At 51.0% G+C, this 24588-nt stretch overlaps 1 protein-coding gene across 2 annotated transcripts; it reads left to right on the forward strand.

Annotated features, from left to right (window-relative positions):
• Positions 1–402: 402 nt before the first annotated feature.
• Positions 403–21392, forward strand: Mycbpap (MYCBP associated protein). Of its 2 annotated transcripts, none has more exons than XM_076870157.2 (19): positions 403–489; positions 7404–7531; positions 8326–8485; positions 8637–8740; positions 9511–9694; positions 9995–10110; positions 10625–10766; positions 13196–13311; positions 13401–13516; positions 13930–14041; positions 14548–14737; positions 15192–15379; positions 16130–16276; positions 16648–17064; positions 17452–17573; positions 18244–18359; positions 18876–19027; positions 19196–19366; positions 21291–21392. In XM_076870157.2, the coding sequence occupies exons 1-19, from the start codon at positions 447–449 to the stop codon at positions 21390–21392; spliced, it is 2826 nt and encodes a 941-aa protein (XP_076726272.2). In that variant the 5' UTR covers positions 403–446. The 2 variants fall into 2 exon arrangements, with proteins under 2 accessions (XP_076726272.2, XP_076726271.2); XM_076870156.2 differs by lacking the exon at positions 403–489 and adding an exon at positions 596–706.
• Positions 21393–24588: the final 3196 nt, after the last annotated feature.

The following is a 24588-nucleotide window of genomic DNA, read 5'->3' on the forward strand; positions in this document are numbered from 1 at the left end:
AAGGGTCAGGCGGTCCTGCTCTTATGGAGCTGACATTCTGGCAGCGAATGTGACCACAGACATCCTCATGAACAAGATAACTCCAAAGCGCATTAGGACTCTGACAAAAGAAAGAAGCAGCAGAAGCGACAGCAGATGGGTGTATACATTTGAGATGACCGAGAAGGGCTACTTTTAACTGGGGAATCAAGGACAGCCTCTCCAGGGACTTGGACCCCACGTCGGGGTAAAATTTGGCTCACTTGGGAAGGGACAGAAGGCCAAAGGGAAGCCATCCCCGGCTTATCAGCAGGGCCTCAGAAGAACTGTCCCCGGGCGCAAAGGCCAGAGGCTGGCAGGTGACGTCACCGCGCTCGCCCACGCTGCCGTGACGTCACGAGTCGGCCCAGGCGTTCTCGGGTCAGAGCGCCCGAGCTCGCCTATGGCGGACGCGCAGGCGCGGCACGATGAAGAAAGTGGCCAACAAGCAGTCCCCGCCCAAGCTGTACGGTAGGTGCGCGCAGCCGCGCGGGCCGCTGGTTGCTATGGACGCCGCGGCGGCCACCGGCGGGAGAGGGCGTGTGGAGAGACCTCACAGCCCCGCGGTCTCCGGTCCCCGAGGCACAGGGCCCCTCTGCAGCAGGGGACCGTACCATGAGGAGTTCCAAGAAGGAGTCCCGCACCAAAATACCGAGCAAGTTCGTGGAGCCCCCGGAGAACATGAAAGGTTGGCACTGGCTGCCTTAGGTGCTCAGGAGAACCCGACAGGGACGCTTGAGACCCCGGAGTTCAGGACAGGGGGCCTGGAGGATGGGAGTGAAGACCTCTGGGAAATGGGGTCCAGCACATAGGAACCCTAACCATGAGGGACACGTTGGAGACTTCCCAAGGGAGGAAGCCCCGCACACTGGGCCTTGGGGGTGGGGACACAGCAAGGGGGGGATTCATAGGGAGGCTTCTGGGATCAGTGGTTAGGGACATGTCTTGGACAGGACTCCACCTCTAACCATATCATAGGATGGAACACTGGAGGTAGGATCCCTAGACTAGATGAGGTGCCAGGGAAGAGTTTAAGGCCAGAGGGGACAGGAAATGCGGTCCTTGGGAAGAGGAATTCAGGAGTGCAAGAAACCACTTTGATGGTGTCTGGGGGTGGGGATTGCACCTCAGAGTCCTGCTGGAAAAACCCAAAGAAGTGCTGAACCCCTGTAGTTCTGGGACTGCCTTTTTCTACCACATGACCTTTCCAGCCATATGACACTTGTCCAGCTTGTTTAACCTGGAGTGATTGCTTCCTGACTGTAGTTACCCTCTGGTTGCTGGTGAGAGAGCCACAGGTTTCCTGACAACAGACTGACCCCCAGGGACTAGTTCCCCTTTGCAATTCACTCCATCTTTGACCTGCCCTTTGTTGTTGTTGTTTTGTTTTGTGGTGCTGGGGATCAAACCCAGGGTGGATGCTTGCTAGGCAAGTGCTCTACCACTGAGACGCATCCTCAGCCCTGTTTTCATTTATCCAGACCTGCTCTATGTGGACACTGTGCTGGGCAACAAGGGTATTGATAATGTCACTGGCAGGGATCTGAAGAGTTTTCAGAGAGGGGAACCTCAACTCAGGATGAAGGGGTCCTTCATAATTGTCATAGAAAAGAATTTCAAGATGTGTCAGAGGCATAGTAGAGATTTAGATAGGAAAGCAAGGAGTACACATTCAAAAGGAGATGTGGGCTATCTTGAGAGTGAGATGGCCTTTTGGGGTATCAGGCCCCTCCACCTGCATCAACTCTGCTCCTGGTACTGGGGATTAAACCCAGAGCTTCACACATATTAAGGAAGCACTTTACCACTGAGCTAAGTCCTCAGCCCTTTTTATTTTATTTTGAGAGAGGGTATTGCTAAGTTGCTTAAGGCCTCACTTAGTTGCTGAGGCTGGCCTTGAACTTGCGATCCTCCTGCCTCAGACTCCTGAGTTGCTAGGATTATAAGTGTGTACCACCATAGACTGCTGGGGCTCTTCTTTTAAAGGGAACTTGAGGGTGGGTGGGCATGGAAAGGTTTGTGAGGATGGTGTTAGCCTGGAAATCACAAGACGATTTGTGGTGGTCTTTCAGTTCTCAGGATCTTCATGTTGATGCTATCTCCTCTAATTGATTGACAGATAGTGTTTGAAAAGTACCCTATTCTGTAGGTTTCTTAAAATATGTCTCCCTTTGTTTAATCTATTCTAAAAGTAACGTTGTACAAGGAAATTTTCATAAGCAAGTGAATTTGTAGTAGATTTAAGATTGTGAGAGAAGATTTGTAGACTGATCAGAAATTTGGGAGTGAAAGGCCTGGGGAAAAACTAGACTGGGGAGGGCCAGGCCTAGAGGGATATAGGCCTGGGGAGAGAAGGTATGAGAAACTTTAACCAAAGCTTTCAGACTAAAGCCACAGACTTGTTTTCCTTCCTTTTTTCTCTTTTCCACTTGTCTTCTATTTCTTCTATCCTCCCTCAGTATGAAGTGTGTGACCCCAGCCCTCTAGAGAGGACCTGGAGGAGGATTCAGACAATGCAGAAGTATAGAGGCTGGGATATTAGTGCCCAGGAGGATTAAGGGGGCTCAGCCCCTGACCCAGACTTGGGATGGTAGAGTTAAGGGGGAAAGGTTTTCTGAAGGTGACATTTATGGCAGATCCAAAGGAAAAGAAAGAAGAAAAAAAATTAAAAAGGAATGGTTTGTTTCTCTAGGTCTAGAGAGAAGCATGAGTTCATAGATTTATGAACATGGGCGCCTGAGGGGGCTGTGCTGGTAGGCAGGGACCAGGCCATAAAAGGCCTTTACAGGCGAGGTCAGAAAGTCTGGGTGTGCTCTTGTAGGCCCCGGGGGACCCAGCCTCGGCGGCAGGGCGAAAGCTCAGTGCAAGGAGAGGGGCAGGCCTGCGCGCAGTAGGGTCCCCCAGGAGGCCCAGAAAACTAACAAGAGCCTCGTTGCTTTTCAGTATAGCTTTCTTTTATGCTTCTTCATAGTATAAAAGGCTGATGCTGTTTCATGACATACTTTCTAATAGTTAAGAGAGAGGAAAAAAATACCTGGTTTGCTTTCCCAAGGGCAGTCAAGGGCTTTCCCAGCCACTGCCTCATGCTCTCCTGTTTCTGCTCCATCTTAATCGGACTTGAACTCCTTCTGTAAACAAAGATTTTTTTTTTTAATATTTATTTATTTTTTTTTGTTTTTGGTGGACACAACATCTTTGTTTGTATGTGGTGCTGAGGATCGAACCCGGGCCTCACGCATGCCAGGCAAGCGCGCTACCGCTTGAGCCACATCCCCATCCCAAACAAAGATTTTCACTGCATATCTGTTTTTAATAAGGGGAAGGTTTCATTTGTAAAATAGCCCTTAATCTAAGAACATGCACCAGAGTGAGGAGGGAGAAAAAAACAGAGTGTTTTAACGTGGTTTCCAGAACCATGGTGCATGTCTGTAATCCCAGTAGCTTGGGAGGCTGAGGCAGGAGGATCTCGAGTTCAAACTAGCCTCAGCAACTTAGCAAGGCCCTAAGAAACTCAGTGAGACCGTGTCTCAAAATATGATATAGAAAGGACTGGGGATATGGCTCAGTGGCTAAGCACCCTGTCAATCCCTGGTATGGAGAGGAGAGTTATTAACATGCAAGATTTCTTTTTTCCAGAATGTTCTCAGGGAAGCCTCAAATATAGTAGGATGGTACTTTCTCCCATATAATGCAGCTGCAGCCAATGAACAAATATAATCTTATAATCTAGTGCTGTTTCTCAAGGTCTCTGAAACACAAGCAAAAAGTCAAGCAAATATGGCAACTGGAAACCTGTTTAGGGACCTGGGAGCCCTTTTGAGTCCCAGGTTTCTCCCTGGTCTTGTTCTAAGAAACACGGAAGACTCCTGGTCACACCATGTCCCCCTCCCCCACCAATTATAGCTCTACCCTGGTAGGGACAGCTCCTGCCTTGATTTCCCCCAGTGCAACCCTGAGGTCAGAATTTCCCACAGGCTTTAATCAGCATGTGGAAACAATAACATTTAGGTAAAACAAGCCAAGAATGGAGTTCAGGTTAATTTTCCTTCCTTAGTTCCCTCTCCCATCCCTACTCCCAGCCTAAGGGCTTCATTTCCAGCTTCCTTGTTCTAACAGAGGTGTCCCTTGACTGCTATCGGCAAGAAGGCAGGTGTCTTTGACCGCTCAGGCTTTCAGAAGAACAGAGAAATGCTAGCTCTGTGTCTTACCAGTGGCCCCGCTCAGCCGACATTTCCAGAAGAAAGAAGAGGAAAGAGCTGGGCCTGCACGGGTTCAGTAGTGACTTACTCCACCACGGGGCATTCTGCAGCAGGCCTCGAAAAGCCCCCTGGAGGCTCATGCTTTCTCCCTGATCTCCCTACAGTCCATCTGGCTCTTCTCCATCCCACTCCTCCATGGATCATTCCTAAATGCCACTGTCATCAGCTCACTCTCCTGGACCAGGAGTAGATGCCAGAGCCATGCTTCACAGAGCCGCCTTGCCCTGGCTTCCTTCATCCCCAGCGGCACCCCACCTCCCCAGCAGGGCTTCTGTGTTACCGTATCCCACACTTGCCTGTTCATCCCTGCTCCTTCCGAGCTCAGACGGGGCCTTACCTGGAACATCTCCTTTCTGTGTTTGTTTCTTGCAGTGCTGGGGATCGAACCCAGGGCCTCACACATGCTAGGCAAGCACTACACCCCCAGGCCTCTTTTTACTGCTCCACATGTGCCCCTTCCATGTTCTCAGGATCATGGGAAGCTGTCTCTGCAACCGTTCCTCCAAACCTTCTTGAGAGCCTTCAATTCTGTGAACTTCAGGGCTCTGTTCTTCTCTGATGCCTAAGCAGACCTCTTGGCTGGGCTTCTCAGGCTCTTGTGTTTTGTGATTGCTTTGTGTTACGGTCTGACTCATCTTTCAGTCCCTCAACAGGAGAAGCCATATCGTAACCTTTTATATCATCTCATCCGTCATTTATAACACATTGAAGGTCCTTGGATCCATCTCTAGGATGAATTTAACTTTAAAATATATATCTCATTTTCATGGCCATTTTATTCACTGAAACACACCCTTTCCTGGCGGTGTGCAGTAACAGAGCCCTATTGTACTGCATCAAGATAGCTTTCTCAGAAAAACTTCAGACCCGAGTCTCACTGACTACTTCAATCTCAACCAAACATGAAGAATTAGTTTCTGTATCACTCCAAGGGATGGGGGTTTGGGCTCCCATAAATCTTCAGCAGCGTTGATAGTTTGTATTTACACGTGGTGATGCTATAGCCACCAGAGAAAAACACCATCTGGAGAATGTAATCCCTTAGGAAGATGTAGACCAACCAAGGTGATGGGCAGAAAAAACAGATGTCCTGAAAAAGATGAATTATACCAACATATTTACAAAAGCAGACCTTCAGCTGGTTCTAATTCTCTTGTGGGCTGCCACCAGCTTTGGTGTGTTTGTGTAGAAGGGAGAGAGAAATAGAAATCAAAACCCCATGCTGCGTCTCCGTGCATGGAGGCAGATCAGGCCAAAGCTCAGGTTGAGCTGCTTAGGCCTGTCTGTGTGGATGTCATGAACTCCTGCAGACCCTACAGCGGAGGATGTGGGCTGCGGCTGATGGGCAGAATTCAGAGTTACGTTTGGAATGATTCTGGCTTTTCTTTCCCCACCCCTCACCCCATCAACTATGTAGACATCTCTTTAAAAGGTAGTTTGATTTTGTCAGCCAACACCCCTGCCTTGATATTTTAGTGCTATGGTCTCTTAAAGATTAGGATACTTAGAGAACTGTAGATAAAACCAAATTTTAAGTCAGGGCTTAGGTTTTCTTGTGATTGTTTTGTGTAGGGCCTTACTTCAAACAGTTCAGAACCAGAGGGAAAAGGATGGGATTATCAGCCAGAGAAACAAGCAGTACACTCAACACATTTGTACCAGGTCTTGGAAAGCAGGCAGCATCCTGGTCAGAGAGTGCCCCTCTTCTGTCCCATGTGATGTCCGAGTAGCGTGTCCCAGCAGCCACCGGAGAGATGCACACTTCAGTCTCTCCACTTTGTTCCAGTCCTGTGAGCCCCTGTCACCGTCAACCAAGTCATTATTGTAGTTGGCTTCTAGATATCCTGGCCCATCCCCACTGCCTTGCTGTGGACCGCAATGTAAAGTCCTCTGCCTGGCTCAACTCTTCATGGTGGGCTTCTGCTTCCCTCTCCTGTTCTGCTTCCTGCCTCCCACCTCGCTGTGCTCCAGCTATTTTAAAACACACGGTCTGCCTTCCAGAGCGGGGCTCCCTTTCCTCCTGCCCCCAGCCCGCTTCCTGCTGCTACTTGGAATGTCTCTTCCCAAGCTCCATTTCCCTCGTCTGACTGGGCTCCATCTCTCCCCCTCAGTTTAAACATCGCATCCTTGGGAAGCCTCTCCCGACCATGACACAGACCCAGTGGACCCCTGAATGCCCCCTAGTGCCCCAGCTCAGGTGGCAGCCTTGTCTCTCATGAGCTGTGTGCCCTTTGAAGACACCTTCTGCTGTTTCTCCCCAGAACCCAGCACAGTTTCTGGCACAAAGAAGCTGCTCCACATTTTTACATGAAATAATATGAAACAGATGGTCAGAGGTGCATGTTCTGCTCCCCCCCCCCCCAGAGCATCTGCATTTTAACCAGTGTCTTGAGAAACTGATGCCTTCATACAGAACAGACCAGTGCCAGCTCTGGAAGAGGCTAAGAAAACAGCTAGCCCAGGTGTCCCAAAGCACTGGGCATCAGAATCCCAGGATTTAATTTATAAAACTCCCGTGAGTTGAAAAAAAGAAAGAAAAATGACAGCTCTCTAAGGCCAGGCAAGCAGTACCCTGGAAGCTGTAATTGTCAAACTCCCCAGAGGATTCTGAGGCAGACATTTAGGAACCACTGATTTAGTCCATTTTCCTCTTTTCACATATGGAAGACGGAGGGAGGCCCAGAGAGGTCAGGCGATATGCACCAAGGTTGTCCAGCTTGTAAGTAACACAAGCAGAAATGGAATATATATATATATTTTTTAATCTCAGTTCTGTCTACAGAAGTCTCAGCCACTGGGGCCAGCTTGGGGGAGTGGGTAGGACCTCCCCCAGGAGAGAACTCCCACCCCCCCAGCCAAGTGCTATCCAGACCATCTTGGCAGCCTCTGCTATCCTGTCCAGGTGGCCAGCTCTGTCTTTACCATGCAGTCTAATATGGATTTATTGATTTGTTTACTTTATTTTTTGCAGTGTTGGAATTGAATCCAGGGCCTAGCTGCCTCGCACACATTGGGCAAGCACCCTACCACTGAGCTGCACTCCTAGTCCAGGATTTGTAATTTTATTTATATAGTTATATGTACATAAAGCTCTTTGAGCACTTCCAATTTTTTGCTTCTCTTCAGAAAAGAAGCGGGCCAAGGCACCCGAACAGCCCACACCCCCCATCCAGGAGGAGCCTGAGCCCGTGAGCAATGTCCTACAAGGAGATGACATTCTTGCCTTAGCCATCAAGAAGGAAGACTTGAAGAAGGTAAGGATAAAGTGCATAGGTCCCTTGCTGCTGACACTTTGCTACCAGCCTGTGTAACCTAGAACATCAGCCATGCCAAGGTCTCTCCAGCAGCCCTCTCTCACAGGGGCGTTTCGTGGTATGGGAAAAATCCATTGAACACAAATTCTATTCACTTTACCATCTAAAGGATTTTACTGCGCTGTTTTTAACATTTCTTTTCTATTTTCTTTTCTTTTTTCTTTTGTGGTACCAGGGATTAAATCCAGGGATGCTTAACCACTGAGCCACATCCCCAGCCCTGTTTTATATATTTTTTTAAATTTAGAGACAGGGCCTCACTAATTTGCTGAGGCTGGCTTTGAATCTGCGATCTTCCTGCCTCAGCCTCTTGAGTTGAGCCTGTGACCGCACCCAACTGTTTTCACATTTCTGAGATTCATGTAGAACCACAGGAGACAAGATGATGCCATACCTTGCTTCCCAGAGGGGACGTGACACTATCCCCATCTCACAGATGGGAAAATGGGATGACTCAGAAAAGAGAGAGATCTAGATGAAGCTGCTGATCCCCAACCCCAGGCCTTTCCTGAAAGAGGCAGCCACTTCTCACCTGAACTGTCTGGAGTCATCAAGATATTTTTTCCTTCCAGACATTTCTGCCTCTTGTCTGTTACATCGGCAATTCCTGGACATAGCTGGGGAAACACGCTGGTCAGCCCTCAGGAATTCCACCAAGAACCAGGGCAGAGAAGATGGTACTGCTCTTCTACTGCCTCCTCTCAGGTGGAATTCTCTCTTTGGTTTCTTTTTAGCAACACAGTCCTCGCTTTCCCGAAACAGAGGACAAGCCTTTCACTTCCCAGAAATTTATCATCCGCAAACCCAAACCCAAGGATACTAGGAGGAAGATCTGCCACTTAGTAGCACATCCTGCTAATCCAGAAGTAGCCACAAAACCCCTCGACTACTCTGGTATGATCAGTCTTGACCCTGGAACCCCTGGGCTTTGAATTCATGGGTCAACTTTGAAAGAAAGCCGGATCCCCATTAGAAAGGCAGCCCCTTGGGTAGGTCACACCAGCTACCTATAGTTTGTCTTTTTCCACTCTTCTTTTCCCCCCAGGTCCAGGTGACCACTTTGATGGCAGTGATCAGATCCTGCCTCACCACATCTTGGGGAGTCTCCAGGACTTTAAGAGAATTGCGATTGCTAGAGGGAACACCCAGGTTCGTTTGTGTCCTGGCTCAGAGAAGTCACCGAAGCCACTTTAGTCTCCCTGCTGGAGACTCAAGCAGGACCTGGACTAAAGAGTCAAACCAATCTCTGGGCCTCAAGTTTGAGATAATCATTGACTCTCCCCCGAGGGTAGTTTAGACACTTTGGTTACAAGTCCCAGAAGCCAGTTGAAGCTGGTGTCAGCTGAAGTCAGGGATTTGCTCTCAGGCTACAGATGTTGCCTCATGTACCTGAAGGGGGAGAGGACATGGTGTATGTAGGCCAAGCCACCAAGGCACTGGGATGCAGGGCCCAGCTCATTGCTCTCTGCCACTCTGTGCCTGCTCTTCCCAGTTCCATGGTGGAGGCAGGTGGCTTACCACTGCTCCCTGGGTGACCCCCTCATCATGCAGTGCTTCTCTGTCCCTTAGATACTTCGCTTTCATTGGGCAAGTGCTAAGGGGCATGGGGACATGTAAAAACAGCTCCATCTCCCTGGGCAAAAGTGCCAGTTAGCATCAGTTGTGAGGAAGAGGCCATGCTGAAAGATGACTGTAACCTCAGAACCAAGGTTCCTTTTGGAGGAAAGAAGGGAGGGGCTGACGCCTGATCCCAAAGCCTCCAGGTTCTGATTTGTTTTCTGTCACTTGCCACCCTGCAGTCCTAAAGAGGAATTCTCAGCAGAACAGGACAATGACAGAACCTAGGTGTCTGGAAACTTCAGCTTGGGCCGACTCACCGCTTTCCATGTGCTCACCATGTGCTCACGTTATCCTTTCAGCTGGCTGAACTGATCCACATCCCGCCCAGTCTGATGACCCTCATCTCAGCTAAGGAAGAACCACAGCAGAAAGACCCAAAGGAAGAGAAGCGACATCCCTGGGTCCCACCTCCTCAGCAGAACTTTCTGAAAAACTGGCAGCATCACATCACCCTGCGAAAGAAGCAGCAGGAAGCCCTTAGTGGTGAGCAGAGTGGACAGGGCTCCTGCCTGGTCTCCATTTGGCTCGAAGGCTCTGGTGTGTGTGTGTGTGTGTGTGTGTGTGTGTGTGTGTGTGTTTTCTTCCCCACCCCCCCCAACCTGTCCAGATCCTGGATGATGACCACATTTGTGCTGTTCATTCCCAAAAGCTTGCTGCTCCTAAATCTTAGTTTATTGGTCCTATAATCAGGCTGGCCAGCCCGGCTGCCCTGTGTAGTTCCAGGGCCCATTTGTTCCGATTTCGTGCATTCTAATAGCTTCATTCTTGCCTCCTACTCTTAAGAGCATCTGAAGAAGCCTGTCAGTGAGCTGCTGATGCACTCCGGGGACACCTACAGACAGATCCAAGAGGAGCGGGAGCTCATTGACCGGATACTTCCAACACAACATGATGGGAAAGTAAGGGCGGCCATTCCCAAGTGCCCGGTGCTGTGCCATGGGGTCAGGGGTTGGGACGCAGAAATGACTTGTTTCAGGTTGAATACTTGGGGAGAAAATAATCTATGCATTGCAAAGCATTGCAAAGCCCTTGGGACCTTTACTAAATTTTGTTAGTGGATATTTGTGGACTGTTCAATTAAATAATTAAGCCTGTGGTGGTCGCCAGTAGTCAGTTTGTCACTGAGTTACTATGAGTTCTAGTGTTTGTCTCCTAGAGGCTTAGTCTCCTGCCTTTGGACTCCCCATCAGTGAGTACCAGCACCTGGACCAGCTTACATTATCTTTCTGGGGTCAGTAGAGGCTACTGCAGGGCATCCTGCAAACAAGAAATTGGGTACTTTTGCCATCAGGGCAGCAACAGGTTCCTCAGAGAAAAGTCTGTGGTGCCGTTGTCTTCCCAGGCCCCCACCAGATGCCAGCTGAGGCACTGACTTGAGCTCACTGTCCTCTCTTTCCTTACCAGAGCTATAAGGACACCAGCGTGTTCTGGAGTCCACTGGAATACTTGGGAGATGAGATGACAGGTCTGGTCATAACCAAAACAAAAACTCAGCATGGCTTCGTGGAACCCATTGCTCGCATCAGGAAGCCCCGGTCCATCCGGGTAGAAACAGGTGAGCAGCAGGGCTGTGAACCACCTGGCTTCTGGTACCTGGCACGGAAAGCAGGGCAGTGTGGTGCGACCAGCACGGCCTCGCTCTGAGGTAGACCTGGGACCAAAGCCTGGTTCAGTGTGATCTTGGGCAAGACCCCACCCTTCCTGAGGTTTAGTTCTGCCTTCAACACCTGATAGAAATCACAGAAAGGGCAAGGTGGGAGTGAGGGCCATAGAGCTGTGCTGTCTAGTGCGGCAGCCTCCAGGCACTGGCAGCCGTGAGCACCTGGAATGTGGCCGGTCTACGGAGTGAAGGCACCCTGTCGGTGTAAACTGCACCCAGCTTGCTTGCTTTCTTTCGTAGTTTTTAATAAATATTTATTTATTTATTTATTTATTTTGGGTCTGGGAATTGAACCCAGGGGCACTCTATCACTAAACTACATCCCTGCACTTTTTATTTTTTTGAGACAAGAGTCCTGCTGTATTGCCCAGTCTAGCCTTGACCTTGGGCTTTTTCTTGCCTTAACCTCCCAAGTCAACTGGGATTACAGGCCTGCCACAACTACACCCAACCTACACCCCGGGTTTTGAAGACTAGTTTGAAAAAGTATATTTTATTAATAAGTTTTATATTGATTACATGGTGGATTGATAATAGTTTTGATAGTCCATGTGCCGAGCGGGCTTGGGGCTACCGGGTTGAGGAGGAGCAGAGAGCAGCCCAAGTAAGGATGGGCTCTCACACCTCCTGGAGCCCGCTCCCTCCAGGACATTTCCATGAGGAAAGGACGATGGCAGCCCTAGTGACCCATGGGACACGGCTGGATCCACTTTCTAGCCTGATCTCTGGGCCAGAAGGCGATTAAAAAGATGCTGCTCAACACAGCTGCGCTGCCAGTCGCAAGGGCCTTCCTCTAGATTTTTTCTGACCTGATGGATTTGCAGTGATGTTCGGTCTCCTGGGGAATTAGGCTTGTGGAAGCTCGCCCTGGAATCACATCCAGCACGTTTCAGGATGGTGCAAGGGATTTTAAGGAAGATCCTGGCTGAGTGCCTGCGGGGTGGGGGTGGGGGGTTCTTCCAGCCTAGATGCCCTCAGGGGAACAGCTGCCAGCTCCCTGGGCTCCCTCTGAAGGGAATCTTCCCCCAACTCTTGCTCTGTCATTATTGAGAAGGGAAAAAAGTTATTGAAGATGCACAATATGAATCCATTTGTGAGGAAATAGTGGATAAACTCAAAAAGAGGGACTGCTTTACAACACCCAGAAGTGTCAAGGTCATGAGAGTTAAAGGAAGACCGAGGAATGTTCCAGACAGAAGACTGAAGTGACATGATTGCTGGATGTATGGAGTCTGAATGTTGTCGAAACTTGAATGGGGAGGGAGAGTAAGATGTGAGTTATCTTTTAAGGTCAGCTCCCTGTTTTCTCTGTGGAGTGTGATCCCAAGGGGGAATGTCCTTGCTTTAGGAAATGCACACAGAAGTATTTTGAGGCAATTGGGCACAGTGGCAAATGCGTGTAATCCCAGCAACTCAGAAGACTGAGGCAGGAGGATTGCAAGTTGGAAGCCAGCCTCAGCAATTTAACAAGGTTCTATCACAAAAAAAAAAAAAAAAAGAAAAGAAAGAAAAGAAATAAAAAGTGCTGGTGTTATAGCTCAGTGGTAGAGTACCCTGGGTTTAATCTCTACTACCTGTACCCCACCACACACCAAATATAAAAGTATTCTGGGGTAAGAGGTGTTTGGTCAGTTACTTTCTCCCCCCATGGTGTAGGAATGAGGATTTGCCTGTACTCCCTGCTTTTCCATAAGTCTGTGAGTATTTCACAAATAAAGCAGTAACAATAATCAAAATTCAGCTAATCAAAATAATAATAATAGTTTTGACATATTGAATTAAATAGACTGAATTACTAGGATGAAGCTTATCTGTTTACCTTTGCAGTATGGCATCAAGGACATTTGATCTGACCCATGGCTTGCTGTGTGGTTTGTGGTATTCTGTTTGCAGCCCTGTTTGAGAGCTTGCCTGCCTGCCCGGGTTGAGATCTCAGCTGGGTTGGGTTTCTGAACTCCCTTGAGGAATTTGACCCTCTGGCCCTCAGGTCCCTATTTGCAGAGTACTCATGATAGCATTGTGAGAGGGTTAAAGAGGAGACATGAGTTATGCACATTAAGAAATTCTGGCTCATTGTCAGTAAAAGGTAGCTACTTTTGTTCTTCTTATTGTAAACCAAAGATTTGGCTCTTTGGAAACTAGTCTCCTAGGGTCTCCAGGGCTTCTGGGGAGCTTTGGGGCAGGAGTCTGGTTGCCCCAGGAAAATGTAGTTTTTCACCTTTTTCAGAAATGGTGTTAAATGGGTGTTCTCATGGGCCTTGAGTATTGGATGGGGAAGGGGGTGTGACAGCAGCCCTGCTGAGTGTCCTTGGACCCCACTTTAGGACTGCCAGCCCAGAAGGATGCATGGTACCGCTATACCTGGGATCGGAGTCTGTTTCTAATCTACAGACGCAAGGAGCTACAGAGCATCCTGGCTGAGCTGGATTTTAGCCAGCAGGTTGGGAGAGCCTCCAAGCCCAGTGTGAGGTCCCTTGGGGTGGTACCTGTCTTCAGTCAGCTAATGTGTCCTTTCTCTGTCCCTCTGAGGATATTGATGGCCTGGAGGTGGTGGGCCGAGGGCAGCCATTCTCATCTGTCACGGTGGAAGACCGTACAGTGTTTGAAAGGCTCCTGGAAAGCCCCCCTGAAGACAAAGTGCGCTTGTGAGTGGGGCCTGCACCCCAGGGAGGAGGCTGAAGAGTGTGGCTTCCCTGGGTGGCCACAAGTACTGAATGGCAGGCTTCCCTCCCTGCAATCAGGGTGTCTCTGTGCCTGCCTCCTTAGTGGCTCCCCCACTCCTCTAGCCATAGGCTTCACAACACCTGTGCTAGCTTTTCTGTTGCCATCTGCTCTTTTCTAACAACCTGGGTGGGGCCCTCCAGCCCCTCCCATTGCTGTTCAAAGAGTAGGGCTCTGGCAGGAGGGCCTGGGAAGAAGGTAGGCTGGAGCAGGACTGATCACACTGTACTTCAGGGCACAGCCAGTCATGTCCCCAGACTGCCTGGCAATCATCTCCATGGGTTCCATGTGGCCTGAATGTGCAGCCTACAGGTGAATAAGTCCTTGGTTTTTACAGAGACTTACTGGACAACTGCCCTGATTCGGTCTCTATGCCTGTTCTCGGCCCTTCACTGCTATTCTGTGGGAAGCCAGCTTGCTGGATCAGAGGCAGCAACCCGCAGGACAAGGTAAAACTGCCTCACCCTCACTCACCTGCTGGAAGGGACTCTCATGGGTGCAGGCCCAAGGTGACTATGACATTCACAAGGAGCCTTCATGGTCTCCTATTTTGGGGTTTTTATCTGGTCATACTCAGCATGTCTGAAAATGTTAACAGCAACACTTACTTGAGCAAGAATAAAATCACAAGCTACCTACTTTGTACCCTGACCCACCAGGTAAATAGACAAACTCTCTCACAGAGATGGGACTTCCAGAAAGTTCCAAAATATTATTCTAATGTTAAGGAGCAGAAATGTTCATGGGGTAGAAATTCTCTTTGTATTATTGATAGTGAACTCAGAGATAGCCACTCTTGGGGTATGACACTACTTTGAGGCTATGGGCCCTGGAGGCCTGAAACATAGGACTTTGGTTGTTAAGCCAAGAGAAGTCACAGGCAAACTGGGAGGAAATGGTCACCCTAAGCCAGGGCCTCCAGCCTAGACCACCCTTGTGTCTCCTCCTTCCCCAGAGGCAAATAGGAATTGGTGTTCGATTGACTTTCGAAACCCTTGAAGGGGAGAAAACATCTTCAGAACTGACTGTGGTCAATAATGGCACTGTGGCCATTTGGTACGATTGGCGACGGCTGCCCCAGCTGGACTCTTTCCAACACTTGAAGAGAGACAGGATGCAGCAGTTTTACTTTAACAACCGGGAAGGTACCTAGAAGCTTCCCTCCTCACTGGCTCCGTGTCTGGGAGACGCCAACGTCTAGTTCGTACCCAGCTACCGCAAGCTGGAGCCCCAACTCCCAAGCTTGTCCCTCCTGCTTCTTCGTCTATTTCTATCTGTTGAGAGTGATGGGTCTCTTGAGAACACAGGAAGGTGAGCCACTTGGGAGCAGGAATATTCTAGGGGCTCAGTTGTCTACATGCATAGGCCTGGGGCTAGGATCACCAAGTATCCCTGCTTGCCTAGAACATTCCAAGATTTCAAGCTCAAAGTCACATATTTCAAGAATCCTCTCAGTCCTGGGCCAACCAGGATGGTTGGTCACCAGACCTGGACCTTAGTTAACTGTGTGTGTTTAGCTTAGGGCTTAGTTAAACTTCTACCTGTGAACTTAGGGCTCAACTAGCGCCTCCTCCTTGAAAACCTGCCTCTGCCTCTCAGGTGTGATTCTGCCTGGGGAAACGAAAAACTTCACCTTCTTCTTTAAGTCTTCGAGTGCTGGCATCTTCAGGGAATGTTGGGAGTTCAAAACTCATCCCACCCTACTGGGAGGGGCGCTCCTGCAGGTCAACCTCCACGCAGTCTCCCTGGCCCAGGACATTTTTAAGGATGAGAGGAAGTTGCTGGAGGTAAGGGACCTGGAATGTTGGCCCCTGGGGACATCAGATAGGTTACTCTGGTGTTCTTTCTGGCTGTACCTGGAAGGATCTTATTTCTCCCAGCCCAAGAAGTTAATTTTTCACCAACAGGCACCTACTCTTGGTTAAATACTTTCCAGAGTTTTGTGTATAGAAGATGAGGCAGGCAGGCTAAGGGAGGGGCTTCTCGTAGCAGCCACACAGGGCCCCGACGGTGCTTTAAGACGCAGACTGCGCAGGGTATTCCCTGGAGTGCAAACAGATCATGTGACCCTCTGTGCCAATGCTGTCTTTTGTTCACTGCTGTCTGGTACTGTGCAGTGGAGTGGCATTTAACAGACAAGACTTCCAAACCAGAGATGACAACTTAAATAGCTTACCTCAACACCCCACCCCATAAGCTGACATCCTAGTAAGTGTGAGATGGGAACTGGGAACCTGCCACTCCCAGTTCTCAGAAGTGTCCCTTCTGCTTCATCTTGGTGAAATCCAGATACCATTCAGGAGCAGCTGTTCCCCCAGGAGTGGCCTCCTCTGGACCCTTTGTATCCTCTGTTAGGGAACAAGGAGGTGTGGGAAGACCAAAAGAGTTTTGAGGCTTGGGACAGGTACGTGTGTAAGACACATAATAGCAGGAATTTCGACCCGAGGAAGCCACAGTCCCAGGGATCTGGCTTCCTTCAAGTTTGCATGGTTGCTGGGAGCCTGGGCTGCCACCTTATGCCACTTTCCCTTCCTCAGAGCAAGCTGGCCACTCATGATGCAGTCTCCATAGCGAAGGATGTGCTGCAGGAGCTGCTGAGGGGGATCCTGACCCCGGAGCGCATGCCTTCACCTGTGGATGCCTATCTCACTGAGGAGGAATTGTTCTGCCATAGGAATCCTCATGTATGGGGTGGCACCACGGGTGCCCTGGGCAGTTTTGGGACCAAACCCATCTGTGTGCCGGACACAAGTAACTCACTTTCTCCTTACACCAGTCCTATGATAAGATGTGGGTACTCTTATATCCTCATTTTACACTGAGGAAACTGAGACCCAGACAGATTAGGGAATGTGCCCGAGATAGCTAGTAAGTGGGTGCTTGGTAGGGACAGGGCCTCACAGACTCTTTCATCCAAACCCAGACTTTCTTGGAAGCCCAAATATTAAAAAAAAAAAAAAAAGTTTTAAATTGAAGGCTGGAGGGGGAGTGGGAGGGGGAGTTCCCCTGGCCTCAGCCACTCACTCTCTGCTGTTATCTGGCTCCTCTGCTGCAGCTGTATTACCAGCACCATGTGGTACAAAACCTGCATCAACTGTGGAACCAGTGCAGGATCCTGTCTGCCAAGTCTGAGGAGGCCCGGGCAGGTGAGGAAGAGCACCTGAGCCCCAGGGTGCCAGTGACCCCATCTGCCCATCTGGAGAAGGCGTCGTCAAATGTGGACAACATGACAAACTTCAGGAACCCAGTCAGGGAGCCTCAACCATCCCAGCATGAGAATGAGGCCCACAGCAACTTTCGAGATTATTCCACATTACAGAAGACTAGAGTGGGGACCAGGATTTCTCAGAGGAAGAGCATCATGGAGGAGATCCTAGTGGAGATCCCAGAGGTGGATAGCACATGGAGCCCTTGCGAGCTGCCAGATGTCCCCCTGACTGAGTGGAACCTCTGCCTGAAGGAATTCAGAAAGGTGTGTCTGAGACCTGGAAGGGATTAGTGGAGAATGGCCCCAGACAGCTGGGCACACTGCTCCTTGCCCCAAACCAATTAGCTCCATCACCTCATGGGCAGAGTGAGTGAACCTTCCGAGGGCCCAGAAAAAGTGATCTTTTGACTCAACTTTTTTCCCTGGGATCCTCAGGAAGCTTTGGTGTAGGAAGGGCTCCTTCTGTGACCTGGCAAACCTCAGAGAAGGGGTTCATGACAGATTTCTGGGGGAGGTTCCAGGTGCCACAAAAGGCACCTTAGAGTTCATGGCTCCTGATTCTTCAGCCACCTGTCTCATCACTAGATGACACAGGGACCTCTATTGTGCCAGGGCAGAACAGTTGCCCATGGTGCTCATGCCCCTTACCAGGCAGTGATGAAGCTCCCAGAAGACCACCAGAAAGAGGATGCCCTGATCAGCCTCAACAAGGCAGCCTTGGAACTGTGCCAGGAGCAGAAGCCATTGCAGTCCAACCTCCTGCACCAGCTGTGGTACCCCCCACTCCCCATGTCCCTTCTCCTTCCCTTGGTGACATTTGTCAGGGAGTTCCTGGACTGAAGGGGCTGAATATCCCTTGAATTCAGATTGCTGAAGGATGTTCTAGGACTTGCCACAGCAGCTCCACAGCTGCCTCTGCTCCCTGGGGAGCAGGTGCTGCAGGGTACATACCTCGCCTTGTCCTCCTCCTCCTTCTCTTGTTCCTTCTCAATGAGTAGAAGAATGAAAAAAGGAGATCCCAGTAAAAGCTTCACTTCTCTCTTGCCTGGCAGCTTCTTGGGTGGGCTTGGGGGCCTTTTGCAAGGCTCTCAGAATACAGCCCCAGGAGCCTCATGCTAAAAAACTCTTGCAAGGCTCAGCCCCTCCAGTGGGGTGGACCCAAGCCTAACTGTAGCCCCAAACTATAGTTAGATGCTGAAGTAGGACGGGATTCAGGGAGGCCTCCAACCCCTGTCCTGGGCCATCTTTTCTTGGCTGCTGCCCCAGGGAAGCCAGACTTCCATCTGAGCACTGGCACAGTACTGGTGAGAATGCTGTCTGCTTGGTGGCATGGCATTTCCATGGTAGTTCCTGGCACTAAGGTCTTTGAAGGGAGTCAAGCCTCTGCAGATTCAAGGACAAGTGGGGAGTGGTGGTTTTTCTCCAACACATCTTGCCCTCTAGTTTGCAGCTGTGGCGAGATGTAATTGACAGCCTGGTGAGCCACTCCCTGTGGCTAAGGGTTCTGCTAGGCCTGCCTGAGAAGGAGACTATCTATTTGGATGTTCCAGAAGAGCAAGGTCAGACACTGAGCAGCACCAAGTAGTCTTCCCCAGCACTCTACCCAGACAGCAGTTGTACCTTGGCTATTTGTAACCCTGTGGTGGGCACTCTGCTAGGTTGGGCCATGGAGTGGGCATATGATATCCTCTGTCTGCTGCCAGGATTTGGGGCTTAGAAGCTACCTTAATGATCGCCTTCATTCAAGTCCCCCAAGTTTGCAGGAAGAGTCCCCAAAATTTAAATGACCCGTCTGTGGCCATACATGGGGCATAGTGGAGCTGGGGCTAGAACCTAGGCCTTCTGCCCCTGCCCCACAATCTTGTACCACAAGGTCACATGCCTGAATAAAGGAGCTCAGGGAAGTGGTGCCGGCTTCTGCTCTCAACCTATGGGAATTCTCTCCAAGCCTCTGAGAAGAGGGTTCAAAGCCTTACCCTTTGCTTTTCCGTTTCATTCCCAGCCCCCTCACAGGCCTGTGGTGTCAGCTAGACCTCAGGGGGCCTGCTACATGTTCTTCCACTCACTCCCCTTAGATCGAAAATCACCTCCCATCACGGAAGTGAAGACGACAGCTGGAAAAATTGGGAGGGAGACAGAAGGCCGGAAAGGAGCAATGCAGGAAAAGAAGCAACTGGGAATCAGAGACAAAGAGGACAAAAAAGGAGCCAGGATGGCAGGGAAAGAGGCATGTGGGACATGGTCTGAGGTCTGGGGAGGGCGTCCAAGGGGCGGCAGGAACCTGGTGGTCTCTCTAGCACTAGGCCCAGCTCCCAGGGAGCCGCTGTGGAAAACCTACCCGCCCTACCTTGGGAGCTCCTGAAGGTTGTGTGTGTGTCTCCATCTCTCCAAACAGGACCGCATCAATAGCAAGAAGCAGAAGGCAAAGGATGACAAGAAAATACTGAAATCTTCAAGTCGGGACAGGCTTTCCTCCGACGATCCTGCCCCTGACAGCACCGTTCCTTCCCACGAACCCATAGATCCCCTGGTTAAGGAGAAATATATGCGGAGGATGCACACGGAGGTGAAGGGAGGAGCCCAGTAGCCAGCCTCCCCTCCCCCACACCTCCTTCCCCCTGCATCATTCATTCCATTTATTCCCTAAATGAGCACCTGCTCCATCAGTGATGGAGGTAGAGCTGCCTCATGAGGGGCATCCTAGAGTGTAAAGCTGCCCTCATGCATGCATGTCAGGAGATGAGCACTGTGACAAAGACCACGAATCGGGGTCGGCCAGGGTCAGGGGCCTCCCTGAGAAGGTGACACCATAGAAAAGCTTGAAGGAGGGTAAAGGGTAGCTAGAAATGTGTCCTAGGCAGAGGAAGCAACTCTTGCATTGGAGGGAGCAGGCCAGCGGAGTAGGCCACTGGCAGGCACATGGGATGGCCACACAGGACTTTGTTGCCTATTGGGAGGACTCAGGATTTTCTCTGAGAGACTGAGAAATCACACAGTATCTTGAAGGAGCAACATGGTCTGACTTAGGCTTTAGAAGGTCCTTTTGGCTGCTGTCAGGAAACAGACTCCAAGGGAACAGAGAACAAGGAAGCACTTCTCTTTCTGCCATTTCTACCGCTGCCTTTATGCGCACCCTGGCAGACAGGTTCCTTGGGAGAAAACTACACAGGATCATCTTTGTCTCTCTATTGCTATAACAAAATGCCACAGACTAGGTGACTTACAAAGAAAAAAGTTCATTTTTGATTCACAATCTGAAGACTGAGCAGTCTAAGAACCTGGTGCCAGCAAGGGCCTTGCTGCTTCAACTCATGGTGGAAAGCCAAAGGGCAAAAGGGCAAAATACAGGAGTCTCATTTATAACCAATTCAGTCCCAAGAGAGCTCACCCACCCCCCAATACTGGGAAAACCCAGGGCTTTTGGTCACACTAGGCAAGCATTCTACCACTGAGCTGCATCCATAGCCCCTTTTATTTAAAAAAAAAAAAAAATTGAGACAGGGTCTTCCTAAGTTGCTGAGGCTGGCCTCCAACTTGTGATCCTCCTGCCTCAGTCTTCTAGGCAGTTGGGTCACAGGCACCGCCATATTGGGCTTAGAACTCTCATGCTTCTGAAGACATTATGCCTTCTCGAGGGTGGAGTCTAGTGACTTAAGTCCCACCACCTCTCAACACCTTTACACTGGGAATAAAATTTCAGAGGGGACAGGTCACATTCACACTGTAGCAAGGGTACATCCACAGGAAAGCCTTCATCGTGATCTGTTTTTAAGCAGCGGGTCCTAGGTTCTAGGTTCTGTTTTCTTTTTTGATATTGTTGCTTGGGAGGGACAGCCACAAAGCTAGCTGGCTGTGTCAGCGAGTCTGTAGTGGTGCTTTCTCTTCCTCTTATGTGGACAGTTGGGAGTGAGGCTTACATCACTGTGCACTGTGGTAACACTCTGGATCTCATTTGATCAGAAGTTCCAATTGCTGCTGGTGACGTTACTGAGATTTCTGATGATCGATGGGGTCTAGAAAGGAATTAAAGGGCTCTGAGAACTCATGGGGCAAACTCTTCCTTAGCTCTTTGATATTAAAAATCAAATTGCTTAGGCTTGTGTGGTCCAGCCTAGTGGGGGACAGTCTTGGACGCCTTTCAGTATCTGCATCTATGATCTTACAGGAAGACAAATTGGCCTCCGGGGAGGTAGGAGTGGAATTGAGACTGAGCCCAGCCCCACCCTTGAGGGGCTAATAGGTGCTGCTCCCTGGGCTCTCTGGAGTTGCCCTTTTAACATCTGTGGGCTCCCAGAGCCTCCAGGGCAGGATTACCTCCCCCAGTAGGTCTGAAAAATAAAATTGTTTGCAAAAAACAGAAATTCTATAGAAACTCTTGAACTTGGTTCTCCTCTCTCCATCTCTTCTAGCATCTCTTGACTAATAGCTACCTTTCTGTCAGGTCTCCACAGAGCAAGCCCTTGCCTGTGACATCTGTCCTGTTCTTCCAGGTCTTTGAACTGCTGAATGTCCTAGTGACTGACCTGATGATCTTGGCTGACGAGCTCAGCCCCATAAAGAACGTTGAGGAATCTTTGCATCTCTGCAGCTAACTCTCGGGCCCATGTATCTTCCTGGGAAACTGGCTGATAAGTTAATAAAGAACCCTTTAGGCTTCTACCACTTCCCCTGTGCCTCTGTGTCTTGGTGTTGGATCTCAGTGAGGTCAGCTCATGGCCCAGGTGCTCCCATGGCCCACCTGCCCCCGGATTCCCCTCTGCCCTGCTCCTGGAGCCATGCCCACCCGGGAGGTGATATAGAGAGCATGAACAGAAGCTCAAGTTGGTAGCAGGACAAGGAATGAAATCAGATGACAGGACAGGAGTAGTTCCTGCTCCAGTCTGTCTTGGTTCTAAAAAGGATCATGCTTCTTGGAGCCAGGTCTTCCAAAGTGTCATCACCAAGTTTGACAAAGTTCGAGACTAGGAGAAGCAGAGCCCATGGGACCTGGCTCCTTGAGATCTTCCACTTCAGCTGGCCTCAGAGTCCAGTCCCCAAGAAGACACTACCACACCTTCTAGACCCTGGAGGGCAGACCCCTTTGTCTTCAGCCGGAGATTCTGGAATCTGTTTCTCCCCGCTTTATGTTAAAGCAGCTGGTCTGACTTCACACTACCTTCCCTGTATAGAGGAATGTGAAATGAGCTGAGGTCCCTGATCAGACCCAGCACCACAGGGTTTTCTAAGGGTGGCACCCATGTGGGCAGGGCTCCTGAGATTGGAGCATCACTCTCTGAACTGTGGCAGAGGGGCTTGTGGTCTGATGTGCTGATGGGGCAAGACAGGTGTGGGTGGGAGGCTCAGGAGTGGCTCAAAGCCCCCCGTATTCACATTTGGTGTTTCTGATAATGACCTCATGGGCCTCCAGCACCCTCCAGTTGAGACCTGAGAGAAGGAGGTTCAGAGAGGGCAGGGTGCTTTCTTCCCAGTTGGAGAGTCCTGAAGCCCCTCAGGGTGGCTGGGGACGCCGGCTAGAAGCCCACAAAGGGACAGCCCCAGGGAATGGTCCTGCCCTCCACTTTAATGTCCTCTAGAGGAGGAGGGGTGTGGTGTGGTGGGGGTGTTGGGAAGCCCCCCACCCCTGTTTCTTGTTGAGGAGGTAAGGGAAGGGTTAACTCACTGTGGGATGGGATAGGTCCCAGGCTCCAGATCCGCACCCTGGAGGATCACCAGCAGGCAGGACTGTCTCCGAATGCCCCGCCCTCCTGGAGGCAGCAGGAAGGGGTTAACACACCGCCTGCCCTGCGTCCTCCTGTGTCCTGTTACTGCTGAGGCAGACCTGCCCGGCCAGCCGAGCAACTTTCCTCCTGAGTGCTGCTCGCTGGCCAGAGTCTAGGAGGCAAACGGGCAAGAGGCAGAGCCGCAGCCTATTGGGGGACCCTGCCACCACCCTTCTGAGGGGTCTGTGCCTCCTGGGAGAGGGTGGGTCTTGGGGTCGAGGGTCCATGGTGGATGGCTCTGGAGCCACTCCCGAGGCTGTGCCATCCCCCTGCCTTGCTGGTCAGAGGGTCACTGCAGAGGCTGCTCGGGCTGGGGCTGAGGGAGCCCGCGCTGGAGGTAAGCTCCCTCCCTGGCAGCAGAAGAGCCCTCCATGACAGGTGGGGCAGAGTGGGCTTGGGGCTTGGTCTCTTTCCCAGGTGCTAGAAAGGACAGGGCTGGGCTGTAGTGGACTTGAAGGCTTCTTACCTGTGTCCCCTGCCCCTCCGAGTCTCCCCCGGGAAAGACTCAGGGTCTCCCTCTCCATCCCGGGATTAATGTCTTTGGTGGCATCTAGCATCTTTGGTGGCACTTCTCACAAATTCTGGCACATCTCTGCTGGTCCTTCTTCCTCAGTTCCTGCTGCACGTCTAGCCCCAGGGTGACCCTCAGCCCACTCCAGTGCCCCCAGCACACAGCTGCCCCAGAGCTGACAAAACCAACAGAAGCTTAGGGCTAGCATCACTCTCTTGTCCCTCCAGCAAAAGAAAGGTCCTGCCACTCCTCCCGTGTTCACGCTGGACCGAGGGGAGTAGAGGGTGGGGAGGGGCTGCTGGCTGGAGGGGCACATGCGGACTTGAGCAAACTTGTGCATGTGACTGAACAGATCTAGGTTTTGCCCATCTCTCTGAACCCCACTCTGGGGATGCCATCTGCTTACACAGTGCTGACTTTTGGGACTCTCTCCAGGTCTCTCCCCATTCCCATCCTGCAGACCCTGAGAAGAGAAGCCCTGGCCCCCCAGTTCTCCTGAGTCGCGTGTAGACCCCTACCCTCCCTGCCATCCCAGCCCAGCCTACTCGCCCCCTCTACCTGTCCCCTCCTGCCTCCTGCCCCATCTGAATTGGCCTCCCAAGTCCTGGCTTCTCAGTGTCCTTCCCTCCACCTGACAGGGTCTGGCTCAAGGTCACTGCAGTAATTCCATACAAGCTGCCTGGGGCTGCCGCTGCGCCTTATCGGCAGCGGGGTTTCTGTTTCACTCCCTTTTATTCCTGGGCATATTGTGTTCGATAAAACCCTTTGCTTGTAACACGGCTGGCAGGGCTCCCAGCTGCTCCTCCTGACTGCCTTTCCTCCCCCCTCCGGACTCCCTTGCCTTCACTCTGCCCCCCTCTTCTTCCCTACCTTGTCCCCTCAAACTCTAGGGGGAGGAGGTCAAGGCACCTCCCTTTGTTTCTGGCCCCTCTCCCACCCCAGTTCCTGCAGAGGTGTGCAGAGATGCCCACCTTCCTCCTAGAAGAAAAGTCCAGGCAGGGTTGCCTGGCCACACCAGGAGGTCCCCCTCCCACTAAGACCGGAAGGAGGGCTAGAGCAGCCAGGCCCAGGTAGGGCTCTGGTGGAATCAGGATACCAGACTGGTTCTGCTAGTTCCATTGGCCAGCAGGGAGGGGCATGCACTGGGGCCAGCTTCTGTGCACAATTATTTCCCATCTTGACTCTGCCACTGCTGGCCTGCCCCGCCCCTTGGGGAGGTAAAGACAGGTCTGAGTCACTAGCAAGGGGGAGGGCAGGAGTTAAACAAGTTGAGGCCATAGCATCCCCACAGAAGGCCTACTACCAGCTGGACAGAAAGACAGACAGAAGGTAGGCAGCACTTTGGGCCAGCCACACTTCATCTTTCCTGACTCCCACAAGATCAGATCCTCGGGGCCGTGCCCTCTGAGGCACGTGGGCCCTGACAGGACTTGCCAAGGCCTGTGGGGTGCTTTGGACTGAGCTCAGCACTGGCAGCACTGGGATGGAAGGAGAGTGGCTTTGAGGACCCTGGGAGCA

Source organism: Callospermophilus lateralis, chromosome 11 (assembly GCF_048772815.1).
Source record: "Callospermophilus lateralis isolate mCalLat2 chromosome 11, mCalLat2.hap1, whole genome shotgun sequence".
Taxonomy (NCBI): domain Eukaryota; kingdom Metazoa; phylum Chordata; class Mammalia; order Rodentia; family Sciuridae; genus Callospermophilus; species Callospermophilus lateralis.